Source organism: Cebus imitator, unplaced genomic scaffold (assembly GCF_001604975.1).
Source record: "Cebus imitator isolate Cc_AM_T3 unplaced genomic scaffold, Cebus_imitator-1.0 Scaffold198, whole genome shotgun sequence".
NCBI lineage: Eukaryota > Metazoa > Chordata > Mammalia > Primates > Cebidae > Cebus > Cebus imitator.
In genome coordinates this window covers 2,529,931-2,542,735 of record NW_016107513.1, presented here as the reverse complement: position 1 = coordinate 2,542,735, position 12,805 = coordinate 2,529,931, and the positions used below count along the sequence as shown (strand labels likewise).

Here is a 12,805-nt window from a genome sequence, read left to right as displayed (position 1 = left end):
GCTTCTCCCCTCCCACCCCGGCCAAGTCAATTGCTAAAGTCTTGGGACCCGGAGCAATTGGGAATGCAAAGAGTGGTGGCGAGGAAGTGTGGATGCAGGCAGGGGAGTGTAACCTGAGCTCTTCCAGGTAAGGGGGAGCAGCAGTGCCAAACCTGGGATCATCTTTCCAAAACACACAAGAACCCCCCCACACACACCACATTTGGTGCCTGCCCATCCTGCATTGTAACTGTATCTTGTGAGGGCAAGGGTCGGGTCTCACATCCCGGCATTCCCTGGATACAACACAGACTTGGTACACAGCTTTGTTTAAAGCTTACAGAAAGAATTAACCTTAGACTGTGGATGCCCACTGCCTTACACTTACAAGGGCAGCACCTAATCCAGGTGTCCCAAAGAGAAGGATGCTGACACAACCCATCCATGGCCATGACGACAGCCTTGTTCTCTGCCCTCGGCTTAATCACGGATGGCTCCACTCTCTAAAAATGTTTTGTACCTGCTTTCTCTTCACTTTATCACGTGAGATCGAATGGCGGTTAGGGAGTGAAATCACATCCTTCTGAGTCCTCTTACATAAATTCCTAGCTGCTTTCTGGGGCAAGTTCTCTGGGGCTGGAACAAGGGCATTCCTTAACTGCTTAAGTCAGTGTAACAAACACTTATCCTGAGTGTCAGCTGTGCCAGACAGCCTGCCAGGTAGGGCTGTGGAGCCAAAGATAAGAACACAGCCGTTCTCCAGCAGTCTGGTGGGAGACAGACTCAATGCACACAATGCAATCAGCATGGCAATTTCTCAAATGATTCAACAGGATTACCCTAGGACCCAGCAATTCCACTTCTGAGTGCATACTCAGAAGAATTGAAAGCAGTGACCCAACAGATATTTGTACATCCATGCTCTCAGCAGCATTATTAGCAATAGCCAAAAGGTGGAAACAACCCAAATATCCATCAATGGACAAATGGATGAGGAAAATGTAGTGTATACATGCAATAGAATTTAATCAGCCTCATAAGGGAAGGAAGTTCTGCAATGTGCAGGGTGAGCCTTGAAGACATGCTGAGTGAAATCAGCCAAATACAAAAGGACAAATACTGTATGATTCCACTCATCAGTACCTAGAGTAGCAAGTGCATGGAGACAGAAAGTAGAATGGTGGTGGGCAGGGGCTAGAGGGAGGAAATGGGGAGTACTCTTTCATGGGTATGGGGTTTCATTTCTAGGGAAGAATGGTGGTCTTTTTTTTTTTTTTTTTTTTGAGACAGACTCTGTTGCCCAGGCTAGAGTGAAGTGGCATGATCTCGGCTCACTACAGCCTCTGCCTCTCGAGTTCAAGCAATTCTCCTGCCTCAGCTTCCTGAGTAGCTGGGATTACAGGTGCCTGACACCACACCTGGCTAATTTTTGTATTTTTAGTAAAGATGGGGTTTCACAGTGTTGGCCAGGCTGGTCTCTAACTCCTGACCTCAGGCGATCTGCCCTCCTCAGCCTCCCAAACTGTTCAGATTACAGGCATGAGCCACCCTGCCTGACCGGAATGATGGTCATTTTGCAGAGCATTATGAATGTACTTAATGTCACTGAACTGTGCATTTAAAAATAGTTAAAATGGTAAATTATGTTATAAATACTTTACCACAATAAAAACCAAAACACAATGTGATGTGTGCTATAAGAAAGGCAAGCCCAGCAGTCTCTGGGTGGACAGAGGAGGGGCCTCACAGGGTAATACTGGAATATGTCTTACAGGAGAAGTAGAGTCAGCCAGGTGGAGAAGTGGGGAGGAGACAAGAGAGAGCACCAGTCCCTCATGTCACGAGTCACTGATCTCGAGGATTTGTCCCATCATAACGTCGATTGGTAAAGCCTTGGGACCTGGAGCAATTGTGAAGGGAGAAGGAGGTGGCAAGGTAGTATAGACGCCAGCAGGGGAGTAACCTGAGCTTTTCCAGGGAAGCGGAGTGGCAGCGCCAAGCCAGGGATCATCTTTCCAGCATCCAGCTCCCAGGGCTATTCCTCATCTGCCTCTCACCCTGAACCTGTTACTTCAATAAACCATAGTGCTTTAGCATCACAAGCAAGCCCCACCATGGCCAGTGAGGCCCCCCAAAATACCTGCCATCCTTCACAAGATAATTTGGATGCAAAGATCTACCTCTCTGGCATGCATGTAAAAGCATGGGCATGCCCTCAAACAAAATAAAAAGAAGTGACTCAGCACTAATGAATCCTGAACTCTGGGCTAAAGTCAAAAAAGAGAAAGCCAGGAAGGACAGGCCGATGGACACAGGCATCAATGCAGCTAAGCCAACCCGTTTCAAAGTTGTGGAGCCAAGACCTGCAGAAGGCCTGTGGGACACACAGACGGATGACCCCGTTCGTATCCTTCACTAGCCCCGAGTGGAAAGCAGGACCCAGGGATGCTGACCAGAGCAAAGAGAAAAGACAAAGATGCTATAACTTTCAGAATCCAGGTCTGTTTGGGAGGCCGAGGGTGGCAGATCACCTGAGGTCAAGAGTTCGAGATTGGCCTGGCCAACATGGTGAAACCTCATCTGTACTAAAAATACAAAAAATTAGCCAGGTGTGGTGGTGAACGCTTGTAATCCCAACTACTCCGGAGGCTGAGGCAGGAGAATCACTGGAATCCAGGAGGCAGAGATTGCAGTGAGCTGAAATCATGTGACTGCACTCCAGCCTGGATTACAGAGCCAGACTCTGTCTCAAAAAAAGGAATTCGGGTCTGTGTTTCCTGTCTGTGTGCAAGAGTCAAATTTCCCTCAGTTCAGCAGTGTGAACTAAGGCTCTCCATCTTTCCCACACTTTTCTGAAATGTCAGATGAATAAGAACAAAGGAAACCACGCTCACGGTCTCTGATTTGGACAGGCTCACAGGCTGTTCCGGGGTCCCACCCCACAATTCCAAAAGGTTGTAGGTGATTCCAATGGCATAGATGCTAGGATGTATAAAATTGTGCAGGGATGAAACTATTGTGTAAGGGAGGTGGTCATTTCGATGACCTAAAAACAGAAGTACTCAGACACCCCTCAACAAAGAGTCTGAAGTTAACTTGTCCATCCCGTGAAGGGCCTGGGCTTGTGTTCTCCTTCATTGATCTCTTCCACCAGCAATTCCCCAGCCAATCATCTGCCCCCATTAAACTTGCAAGAGGCTTCGCGGAACAGCTGTGGCTGACTCCCACCACTAAAGAGTTGGGGCCCTGAGCCATCTGCTGCCCCAACCCCCATTCCCAGCCTCCTGCTGGGTTCCCCAAGCACATGTTTCATCTCCTTTGTGGGAAACAGGGAGGAGGATGACAGGAGGGTTGGAAAGGGGCCTCAGTAAGGTTCAAGTTTCCATTTTTAAAATGTCAGCCAAGGCACCTGTGGTCAATCTTGTTTCAGATCAGGCCTGCAAGTGTTCCCCAGACTCCAGAGTGGCACAGAGATTCCCCTTCCCACAAAAATCTCCAGGAGACCCAGAAAACAGACTAGATCAATCCTTCTGTCCCCAGTATGATTCTGAACCACACATCCTTCCACTGGCCTCTCCATCTCCTTTCTCTCCTGGTTTTCCTTCTAACTCTCTGGCCTTCCTCTCAAGTCTCTTTCTTGGCCTCTTTGTACCCAACTAGACCAAAAAATATTGATTTCATCTTTGATCTTTTTCCCTTCTCACTTCTTGAACAGTAAGCATAACCCCCTAATCACAGCTCCTAAATTCGCATTTCCAGTGCAGATTCCCCTGTGAGCTCCACACTGTAGATACATCATCCCAATATCCCAAAAAGCACCTCAAATTTAATATGTCCAAATCTGAGCTCATCTCACCCTAAGTCTGATCCTCCCCTTGAGGTCCTTCCCTTGGACTGTGGCATTATCACACAAGCCAGCAATGTGGAGTCACTGCCTTTCTCCAATAACTTCTCCCATCTAAGCAGTCCCCAAGTGCTGGTGATGACAGACGCCACCGTCCCTTCCCTCCTTCACTGCCACTGTCTTAGTCCAGGTCTGCATTGACACAGCTCATTTCTCTGCCGCTCTCATTCTCCAGCTTATCCTGCAGTCTGTTGCCCAATTGAGAAACCTATAGTCGTTGACTCCTTCCTCAACTCCTGCATCTAGTTGGCCTGCAAGTCCTATAAATTCTATCTCCTTGATCGCTCTTAAAACAATTCTCTGAAATCCATTCCCATGCCCAGGGCCATGAGTCCAGCGTCAGCATTCCCTCATGTAACAGCTCCCAATGGGCTTTGCTGATCCAGCCCAGCCTTCCCCACTCTGTCCTTCAGCCTCTCCTTTGGAGAACCACCTCTCTAGAGCACATACCTGAGCACGCCACACCTCTGCTTCAGAGCTTTCATCTGGGTTGCCCATTGCCTTTTGGAAAAAAGTCATTTCTCAGCCCAGCACTCAAGGACCTAACTAGTCTTGCCTGGAACCACCCCTCAAGCTCCTGTATGGCAGTGTTTCCTTTTCCACTGTCCCTTCCAGCCATTCATCCCATAGGACTTGGGAGTGTCTTTGCTCTTCTATCTGATCACGTTCAATTGCCATCACCACCAATATGCTGATGCCGTCACAGTTTCCCTGAACCATATTCCTCTCAGGCTGAAGAGCCAGGAGTTTGGTGGAAAATGGAACAGAAAGTGTGGGAGAAGCTAGACCCTTGTCTTAGCGGTAGGTTCTGTCAAGTCAGGATACATCACCACTGCTTGGTCTCCTCCACACGCCACTCTTAGAATTTTCCCTTGCAGGCCGGGCACGATGGCTCCTGCCTGTAATCTCAGCACTTTGGGAGGCTCAGGCGGGCAGATCGCTTGAGCTCAGGAGTTTGAGACCAGCCTGGACAACATGGTGAAACCCCATCTCTACCAAAAATACAAAACAAAACAAAAAAATTAGCCAGGCATGGGGGCATGCACCTGTAGTCCCAGCTACTCAGGAGGTTGAGGTCAGAGGATCACTTGATCCTGGGAGGCAGGGGTTGCAGCGAGCTGAGATCATGTCACTGAATTTTCAAAGAATTTCCCCGGAGATGGGTTTGGATACCAGCACTCTTGGCTCTGGTCGCATTTCCCCATGAGTGTCTTTCCTGCTGCAATGTCATATTAATGCATAGAACAGCCACATACGCTCTCTCTAGTCCCTCCAAGTTAGAATTCTCTCAGTTAATCTGCAAGGTCACTGGCCTGACAGCTGGGCCTGATGGGTGCCGCAGCTCACAGGTTAAACTAATATTGGTCCAAGAAGCCAAGCATTGATTTGGTTCAATTCTACATGGTGAAAGTTAAAGACATGAACCAGCAGAGTTTGACACTTTCCTCAGAGGAGATAATGGGCATCATCTCTGTGAATTTACAAGGTGAAAGGCACAGCTGGCCCCATTGTGAAGCCACCATTTATGGAGTAAACTGAAGCATACATAACTTAAAGGATACATGCCCAGGATGACAGCTTCAAGGCATTTGATAGGCAAGGACTCTCGGGTCATTTCTTTTGCTGTTTCCATTAACCTGTAGGATAGAGCACAGCGGAGGATCTCAGAACCTATTTAATTATACACTCGGTCAGTCTGTCAATCCTTCAGCATGCCTATCCCCACACCAGGAACCACGCAGGACCACAGAGGGAAAAGGGAAAACTCACCTCACAGAAGGCACCAAAGCACAAGAGTTAATTCCTGGAGTTAGTGCCAGCATTCCATAGCACCCTCCTGCTGTAACACCAGGACAGGGGGCATTACCATAGAACAAATAGAGGAGGCCTCATGGAGCAGAGTTTACAAGCCTCCTCCATCCTGGGAGTTAGATTTCTCCACTGAACTCAGCTGTCAGAGTGGCCCGGTCCTCAGTCCCACCTCCAAACTAGCCCTGGGGTACCCTCCACCTCCACCCCTGACAGACTAGGATATCTGAGCCCTGGGCTACCGGAATAGAGGTTGGGAGAGGGAGCTGGCGGCTTGAGGGTAGGAGAGACATATCTGGCCACAGATCATGCACCACTTACCCACTCAGCGGTCTCATTTTCCTAATTTCAAAGAACTGGGTCCCTGTGTGATTGTATCTGTGTGAAGTATGTAAAGGGAAAGTGACAGAAAACTCCAAGGTCCCAGTAATGCAGCAGAGAAAGCTATGCATTCTGATTTCTCAATGAGATAAGGATGTGAGGGCTTTTCAGAAGTCACCAGCACCTGGAAGGTAACCAGTAGCCTCTAACTTCTCACTATCCTGCCCTGAAAATCCAATTTCTAACTTAGGCTGCAAAGTACCACGGTCCTTTATAATAGCTCTTTTCAATTTGCTCTGTATTCTGGGTAGTTGAATATTTGTCTTAATTCACCTACTAGTCTACAAGCTCTTTGAAAGTTGGTACTATTCTTTTAAAAAAAAAAAAATTTTTAAAACATGGTCTTGCTATGTTGCCCAGGCTGGTCTTGAACTCCTGGGCTCAAGTGATTTTCCTGCCTCAGCCTCCCAAGTAGCTGGGACCTCAGGCATGCACCACCATACCTAGCTGGAACTATTCTTTTATTATCTTTAATATCACCCATAAAACCTGGCAGAAGGCCAGGCGCAGTGACTCATGCCTGTAATCCCAGCACTTTGGGAGGCTGAGGTGGGTGGATCACCTGAGGTCAGGAGTTCGATACCAGCCTAGCCAACATGGTGAAACCCAACCTCTACTAAAAATACTAAAATTAGCCAGGTGTAGTAGCACGGGCCTGTAATCCCAGCTACTCAGAAGGGTGAGGCAGGAGAATCACTTCAACCCAGGAGGCGGAGGTTGCAGTGAGCCGAGATCATGCCACTGCACTCCAGCCTGGGCAACAGAGCAAGACTCTGTCTCAAAAAAATAAACAAATAAATAAAACCTCCTAGCAGAGACCCAGCATATGCAGGTTTAGCAAATATTATTAAATGAATGAGGAATACATGAATGGATGGATATATGGATGGATGGAAAGGTGGATGGATGAATGAGTGGATGGATGGAATGGAAGGATGGATGGAGATGGATGGAAGCAAGGATGAAAGGGTGGATGGATAGCAGTAGGGTTTTTCAGTAGCGCACAGACTCTGTAGCAGGTCTTACTGTGGAGATGCCACTTTTTTTTCAAGCCTGTGCTGGCACTTGGCATTGATTACTAAATCTGAGAAGCTGCACCATTATTCACTATCTGGGATTTAGCTGACTACCCAGAGGTCTCAGGGACTGGCAAGCTTGCCCCAAGTCATTCTGAAGGAGGTGAGATGTTCACTGACGCGGTGCTCTCTGACTGGGTTTTGACTTTTCTGAGCCTAATGAGAAGTTGCTTTGTAGGGTTTGCTTTTCTCCTCGAACAAAACCCTATAGGAAAAGTGCACATTGGGAAGGTGCTAATGAAGCCTGAACTTCTACACCCAGAGCTGCTGCAGGCTAGGTGAGTGTGGGAGAGTCAATGGGTGCCCCACAGTGACAGCGGCGCCTAGAGGCACCGCGCACCCTCCTGAGAAGGGCTGAGATTCCTCTCCTGGTGCAGCCGTGCTTGGTCATGGAAAACTCCCTGGAGAGCTCGGTATAAGCAGATTCTGGGCTCCAGCCCGGGAGAGCCTGATTTCAGGCCATCATTCATAACCCCGGATGCCACTCAGAGTCACCTCACCTCAGATGACTGAACTGGAAGCTCCAGGGTGAGGGCTGGGGGGCCTCACAAGATCAAAGTTTGAGAGTTACTGACCTGGGCCATAAGAGTAACAACTAACCACGCAGGCTTGCCCAGTTTTTAAAACATGCAACATACAAAATCCTAGAAGGAAAAGAGAAAAACGAAGGGCTAAATATTCTTATTGTGAAGTGCTTTCTTTACCTCACCAAACATTGTATTCAAGCAAAGAGGTTCCTGGTACATGAAGTAGAATTCAATGGGCAAAAATTCAGTTCTATGCCCAACTTTCCTTCACTTGCATACCTCATTAATACATCTAGTATATCAAGTGAGACAAACACATAACAAAATAATAAAAAAAAATTGTACCTGAAAATCTTTTTTCAGCTCCTTAATCATTGAGCCCCTGAAAGTGGGCTGGGGAGAGGTCTGCTCTACACACGCCCTGAGGGGAGAGCTCACTAAGCCCGAGTTTGCTGAGTTTGCTGTTAGAAGGCTTCTCCCCCATCCAGCACGCCAGCAAGCCAGCACTCCTGTTGGTTTTTGCTCGAGGATGTCTGAGGGGAAGGCAGGAGTTGTCCTTTCCTATCCCCACTGCCAGCTGAGCACATCCACAGTCAGGACTGACGCCAAGTAGTCCCCATCCCCTGCCACCTGTCACTGTGTCCAGGACAAAGCAGTAGGGAGTCCCAAGGAACTAAATAAAAGCCAGGTCAGAAGGTAGAAGAGTTGATGCCCTGCCTTCCTCATGCAATGTCTCCAGGGGGCAGGTGGCCGGGAGCATGTCCCCACAGCCTGCTTGTGCTTCCCTTCTGTGGTCCTCTCTGCAGTCACTGATGCTGTCGGTCACTGACCTTGGCAGTCATAATGGGTCAGAGAAGAGAAAAATGGAAAAGCAGATCCTTCAGGGCAACCGTGAAAATGTGGCTGAGAATGTGCTGTCAGGTTTACAGCAGCGTGAGCAAATGATATGTAAAGCACATGCAAATTTGCCCCTATCAATGCTTTCCCAGCCAGGCTAATTATCTTAGCTCTCAGCCAGATGATCCTCATGAAGACCATGTCTTAGATAGTAGTGGGGAGCCTTAAAGCCTATAATCAGTTGACTTTAAGTTAAAAAAAATTGAGGAGGCATTCTAATTGCTGTCACCTTCTGGAAGAGTCTATGAGGAGTCAGTCACATCCAGAAAGGGCCAGCTCTTGGGGTCCAGGTCTGCTCTGGCAAGAGTTTGTGCCTCAGGACCATGTGGAACGTCCCCATGCAGGTCCTAGAGTGAGGATCAGCACAAACACCAGATAGCCTTCCAAGCGCTAGGGCTGCCAGCCTCTGTCTTGGAGACTGGGGCTACCTCTTCCTTCTGCTATTGCCTTAGGGTTTTACTGGGAAGATGCCATATTGGGGAGTTGATGATCCGTGAAGTGAAAACAGAGAAGCCAGTCAAGTAATCTCCCTACCCAAATGAGCAGACATTGGTGTTTTCCGATCTAGTAACACCAAGCCCTGTGGAGGAGGTGCTAATGTTTTGTCCCAGCAGGGAAGACACAAAAATCCACCAGAAAGATTCTTGCTATAACACAGAGCAGAGGGGCTTTCCTGGGACGCGTGGAGCTTGTGTACAGTGCCCTCTGAAATCCTTTCTGCTTCAGGGCTGTGTATGGACAGACAAACAGAAAGCCGGTCCACGTGCCTGGAACCTTGCAGAACAGGCTCTGTGTTATACATTTACGAAGGAAGGACAGAGGTCCACAGAAGCTTGACCTCCTGGACAATGTACTGGGGTTCAGCTTCTCATCTGACTCCTCTCCATATAAAATACCAGAAGGGGCAGGTGGACCATCCACTCCTGCCCCTCTGTCCCTATAGTGTTGTTCGTGGGAGTTCTCAGAACTGATCTAATCCTGACTGCAAACACCTGCGGGTGTGGAGGAGCAACGTATCAAACCAGCTCATCTGAACTCACACTGAAGCCAGTGAGTTTCTTAGCTCTTCCTCAAGCTCAAGTTGGGGGAGAGGGCCCCCAATCCCAGAACCCCAAACAAGCAGCTCACCAGCCTGGCTCACCTGGGGAAACAAAGGCAACACCAGGTGGGCCTACTGTAGATCATGAGCAGTCAGGGCTGAGAGCAAAACAGAGAAAGAGAAAAGGAATAGAAGAGTAGGAGGGAAGAAGGCAACAGGCAGGGGAGGGCTGGGTGTGGGGGTTCAGGCCTGTAATCCCAGCACCTCGGAAGCTGAGGCGGGCCGATCTCTTGAGGTCAGTTCGAGACCAGCCTGACCAACACAGTGGAGACTCTGTCTCACTAAAAACACAAGAATTAGTCAGGTGTGGCAGCGGGTGCCTGTAACCCCAGCTACTCGGGAGGCTGAGGCAGGAGAAGTGCTTATACCCAGGAGGTGGAGGTTGCAGTGGGTGGAGAGTATACCAACACACTCCAGCCTGGGTGACAGAGCAAGTCTTCATCTCAAAAAGAAAAAGAAGAAAGACAATGGAGGAGAACAGGTTGAGGGGAACAAAGGTGACCAGGAGGAAGTGGAGAAAGAGGAGAAGGTAGAAGGAAGAGGGGTGCTCAGGGGGAAAAGGACAGGGACAGGGAAGAGGAGGGAGAAAGAGAAGCCGGAGGGGCTCAAGGTGGACCAGCCTGCCCCACTGGATCACTGCAATGACATCATCCATGCACACTCTTTCTAGACTCCTACCTGGAGCATCCTCCACGCCTTGCCTCACCAACCTTAGAGAGCTTTTGATGACCAGCTGGGGACAGATCAGCCACCAGGCTTGCGATCACCATGCCCGTCCCCTGGCTGGGTGTGCTCACACCTTGGTTGGAAGGATACTGTAGTGTTTTCATGTAATTCTGGATCGCCTGGAGCCAGTCTGGGATTGTCATCGACAGCCTGTAGTTTGGGACCTGGGGTATTGAAGGCTGCAGAGAAATAGAGAAGAGGAAGTGTTTATTAAGGAGGTACTCTGGGGCCCAGCTTCTGGGGGTAGGCACAGGGCTGAAGCCACCAGAGAAAGAGGTGCTCCTGAGACCTGATGGCAGCATGGTCACCCTGGCGTGGTCACCTGATTGAGCAGTGCCTCCTCCATGAGGTCTCCCGGGAACAGTGGATCCCTCATGGAAGTTCTCCCTTTTTGAGTTCCCTCTGAGTCATGGTGGTTCTCTATGGGCCTCTGGGTGCTGAGTGATCCAGCCTTCTTCCCTGTAGGAGCCTAATGCCTCCTAGAGGGGAAGAACCATGTTCTATCAAGTCCCCCCACCGAGCCTGGCCCGGGATGGACACGAAAGCACTCCATCAATGACTGCATGACGCCTTTTGCTGCATGGCAAATGGTGATCCACTACAAGTGCTCTACTGCAGGGCAACATTTACACAGAATAGAAAGTGAATGGATGCCGGGCGCCGTGACCACGCCTGTAATCCCAGCACTTTGGGAGGCTGAGGTGGGTGGATCACATGAGCCCAAGAGTTTGAGGCCACCCTGGGCAACACGGTGAAAGCCACTCTCTAAAATTAAAATACATACATACATAAAGTGAATGAATGGTGCCCCGGAGAATTACAACACGGCACCACGTGTGCCACATCAATACCACCCTCCCTGCAATGCCCAGTGTGTCCCTTTCCCGGAGTCCCGCCCCAGTGCAGCTCCTGTGACTCACAAGCCGTCTTACCACTCTCCCCCTCACGGCAGCTCTGGCAGCACCTTCCTTCACTTCCTAGTCTGCCCCTCAGTCAACACTCCCTGAATGTCTACAATCGAGCAGACAAAGTCCTAATCCCTGCCAGGAGGGGAAAGGACCAAATGCAGGCAAGGACTGGAAAGGGGGAACAGGTCCTTCTTCTCGGGAATTTAGAGCTTTTTGAGATACCCACTCGGCTCTGAGCAGCCCTACCCTGACGACCAAGAGCAAGAACGGACAGGGACATCCGATCAAGTCACTGCTGAAGAGCCAGGCACGGTGTGGGGTTTTCTTGGTTGGTTTTGTTTTTTGCTTTATTTCCCCTATATGTTTCTGGGTCTCCTGACCTCTGTCTCTCTGGGGGTTGGGGTCCTTGGTGACAGAGAATCTCAGTCCACGTGGGTGGGGCTCTGGCTTTTGCTGCTACTGGGAAGGAGAAAAGAGACTCCTCCAAGCCAAGCCACTTAGGGAGAAGCAGAAAAGGCCTGAGGACGGGTGAGGCCCATCCACAGAGAAAACAGGGCAAGGGCGGCTCTGGGGATTTGGTGCTCCACTGATGGAAGGGGACGCTGCTGGGGAGACGCGGGGATGGCCCTGGGCAGCCAGGCCAGGCAGCAGAGCCAGATGCTGCCTAAGGCCGTTCATGGCTCTCTCCCTGGCTCTCCAGGCATGATCCCAGTGTGAGGCTGAGGGCACGCTGCCCCCCGCGTGGGCATCAGGCTCCTTCCATACTTCCACCCCGCTGGCTGCATTTACTGCAAATACTCCTTGACATTCCGTTCCTCTCACTGCCTCATTTCTCTCTTGGCTTCGAAATGTCCTACTTCATAGCAACTGCCTCCTCCGCTGGAAGGAAACTCATCAGAATCACACTTCCTACATTACAGCCAAGGTGTTCGGTGTGTGTGTGAGCATGTGTGTGTGAATGTGTGTGTGCACATGCAGGCACAACTATTCTGCAAGCTACATTTTGTTTATAACATGTCAACCCGAATCACTCACATTTCTGTCTGAGAGAGTCATTTTGGGGGGCAAAGCACTCAATATTTGCTCCCGTGACTCACACACACGCGGGCGCGCGCGCGCACACACACACACACACACACACACACAGAAAGTTAAAATGTAAAGTGTATCCTGTATTTCTGCCCTAACATATACTAGAAAGTGTTCCATGTAAAAAAAAAAAAAGCATGCCAGAGATTTCGCAAAGTGAGGAGAAAAGGGGAGACGTGAACAAAACTGTCTTTAGCACCTCAGGAGAGAAAGCCCAGGAGCAGAGGCAGGGAGGAGGGGACTGGAATTCCAGTTTATTAAGACATGCACAAGCCAGGCACGGTGGCTGCCTATGTCTTAATAAACTGCGTATGTTGTAATCCCAACACTTTGGGAGGTCAAGGTGGGCAAATTGCTTGAGCCCAGAAGTTGGAGACCAGCCTGGACAACATGGCAAGACTCCATCACTA

At 49.6% G+C, this 12,805-nt stretch overlaps 1 protein-coding gene across 5 annotated transcripts in view; it reads right to left on the bottom strand.

Moving 5' to 3' along the window:
• Nucleotides 1-12,805, bottom strand: part of VASH2 (vasohibin 2) — a 49,268-nt gene that overhangs the window by 28,700 nt on the left and 7,763 nt on the right. For 4 of the 5 annotated variants that reach the window (XR_005203247.1, XM_017547509.2, XM_037745377.1 and 1 more), the window contains 3 exons: nucleotides 10,489-10,577; nucleotides 6,014-6,070; nucleotides 5,446-5,520 (listed from right to left, as the gene is read on the bottom strand). Coding sequence is in view for 4 of the 5 variants with exons in the window: in XM_017547509.2 (XP_017402998.1) it covers nucleotides 5,446-5,520; nucleotides 6,014-6,070; nucleotides 10,489-10,577 (221 nt within the window). In the remaining variant the exon portion in view is untranslated. The remainder of the gene's footprint in view (nucleotides 1-5,445; nucleotides 5,521-6,013; nucleotides 6,071-10,488; nucleotides 10,578-12,805) is intronic. The other variant, XM_017547510.2, reaches the window with a different exon arrangement.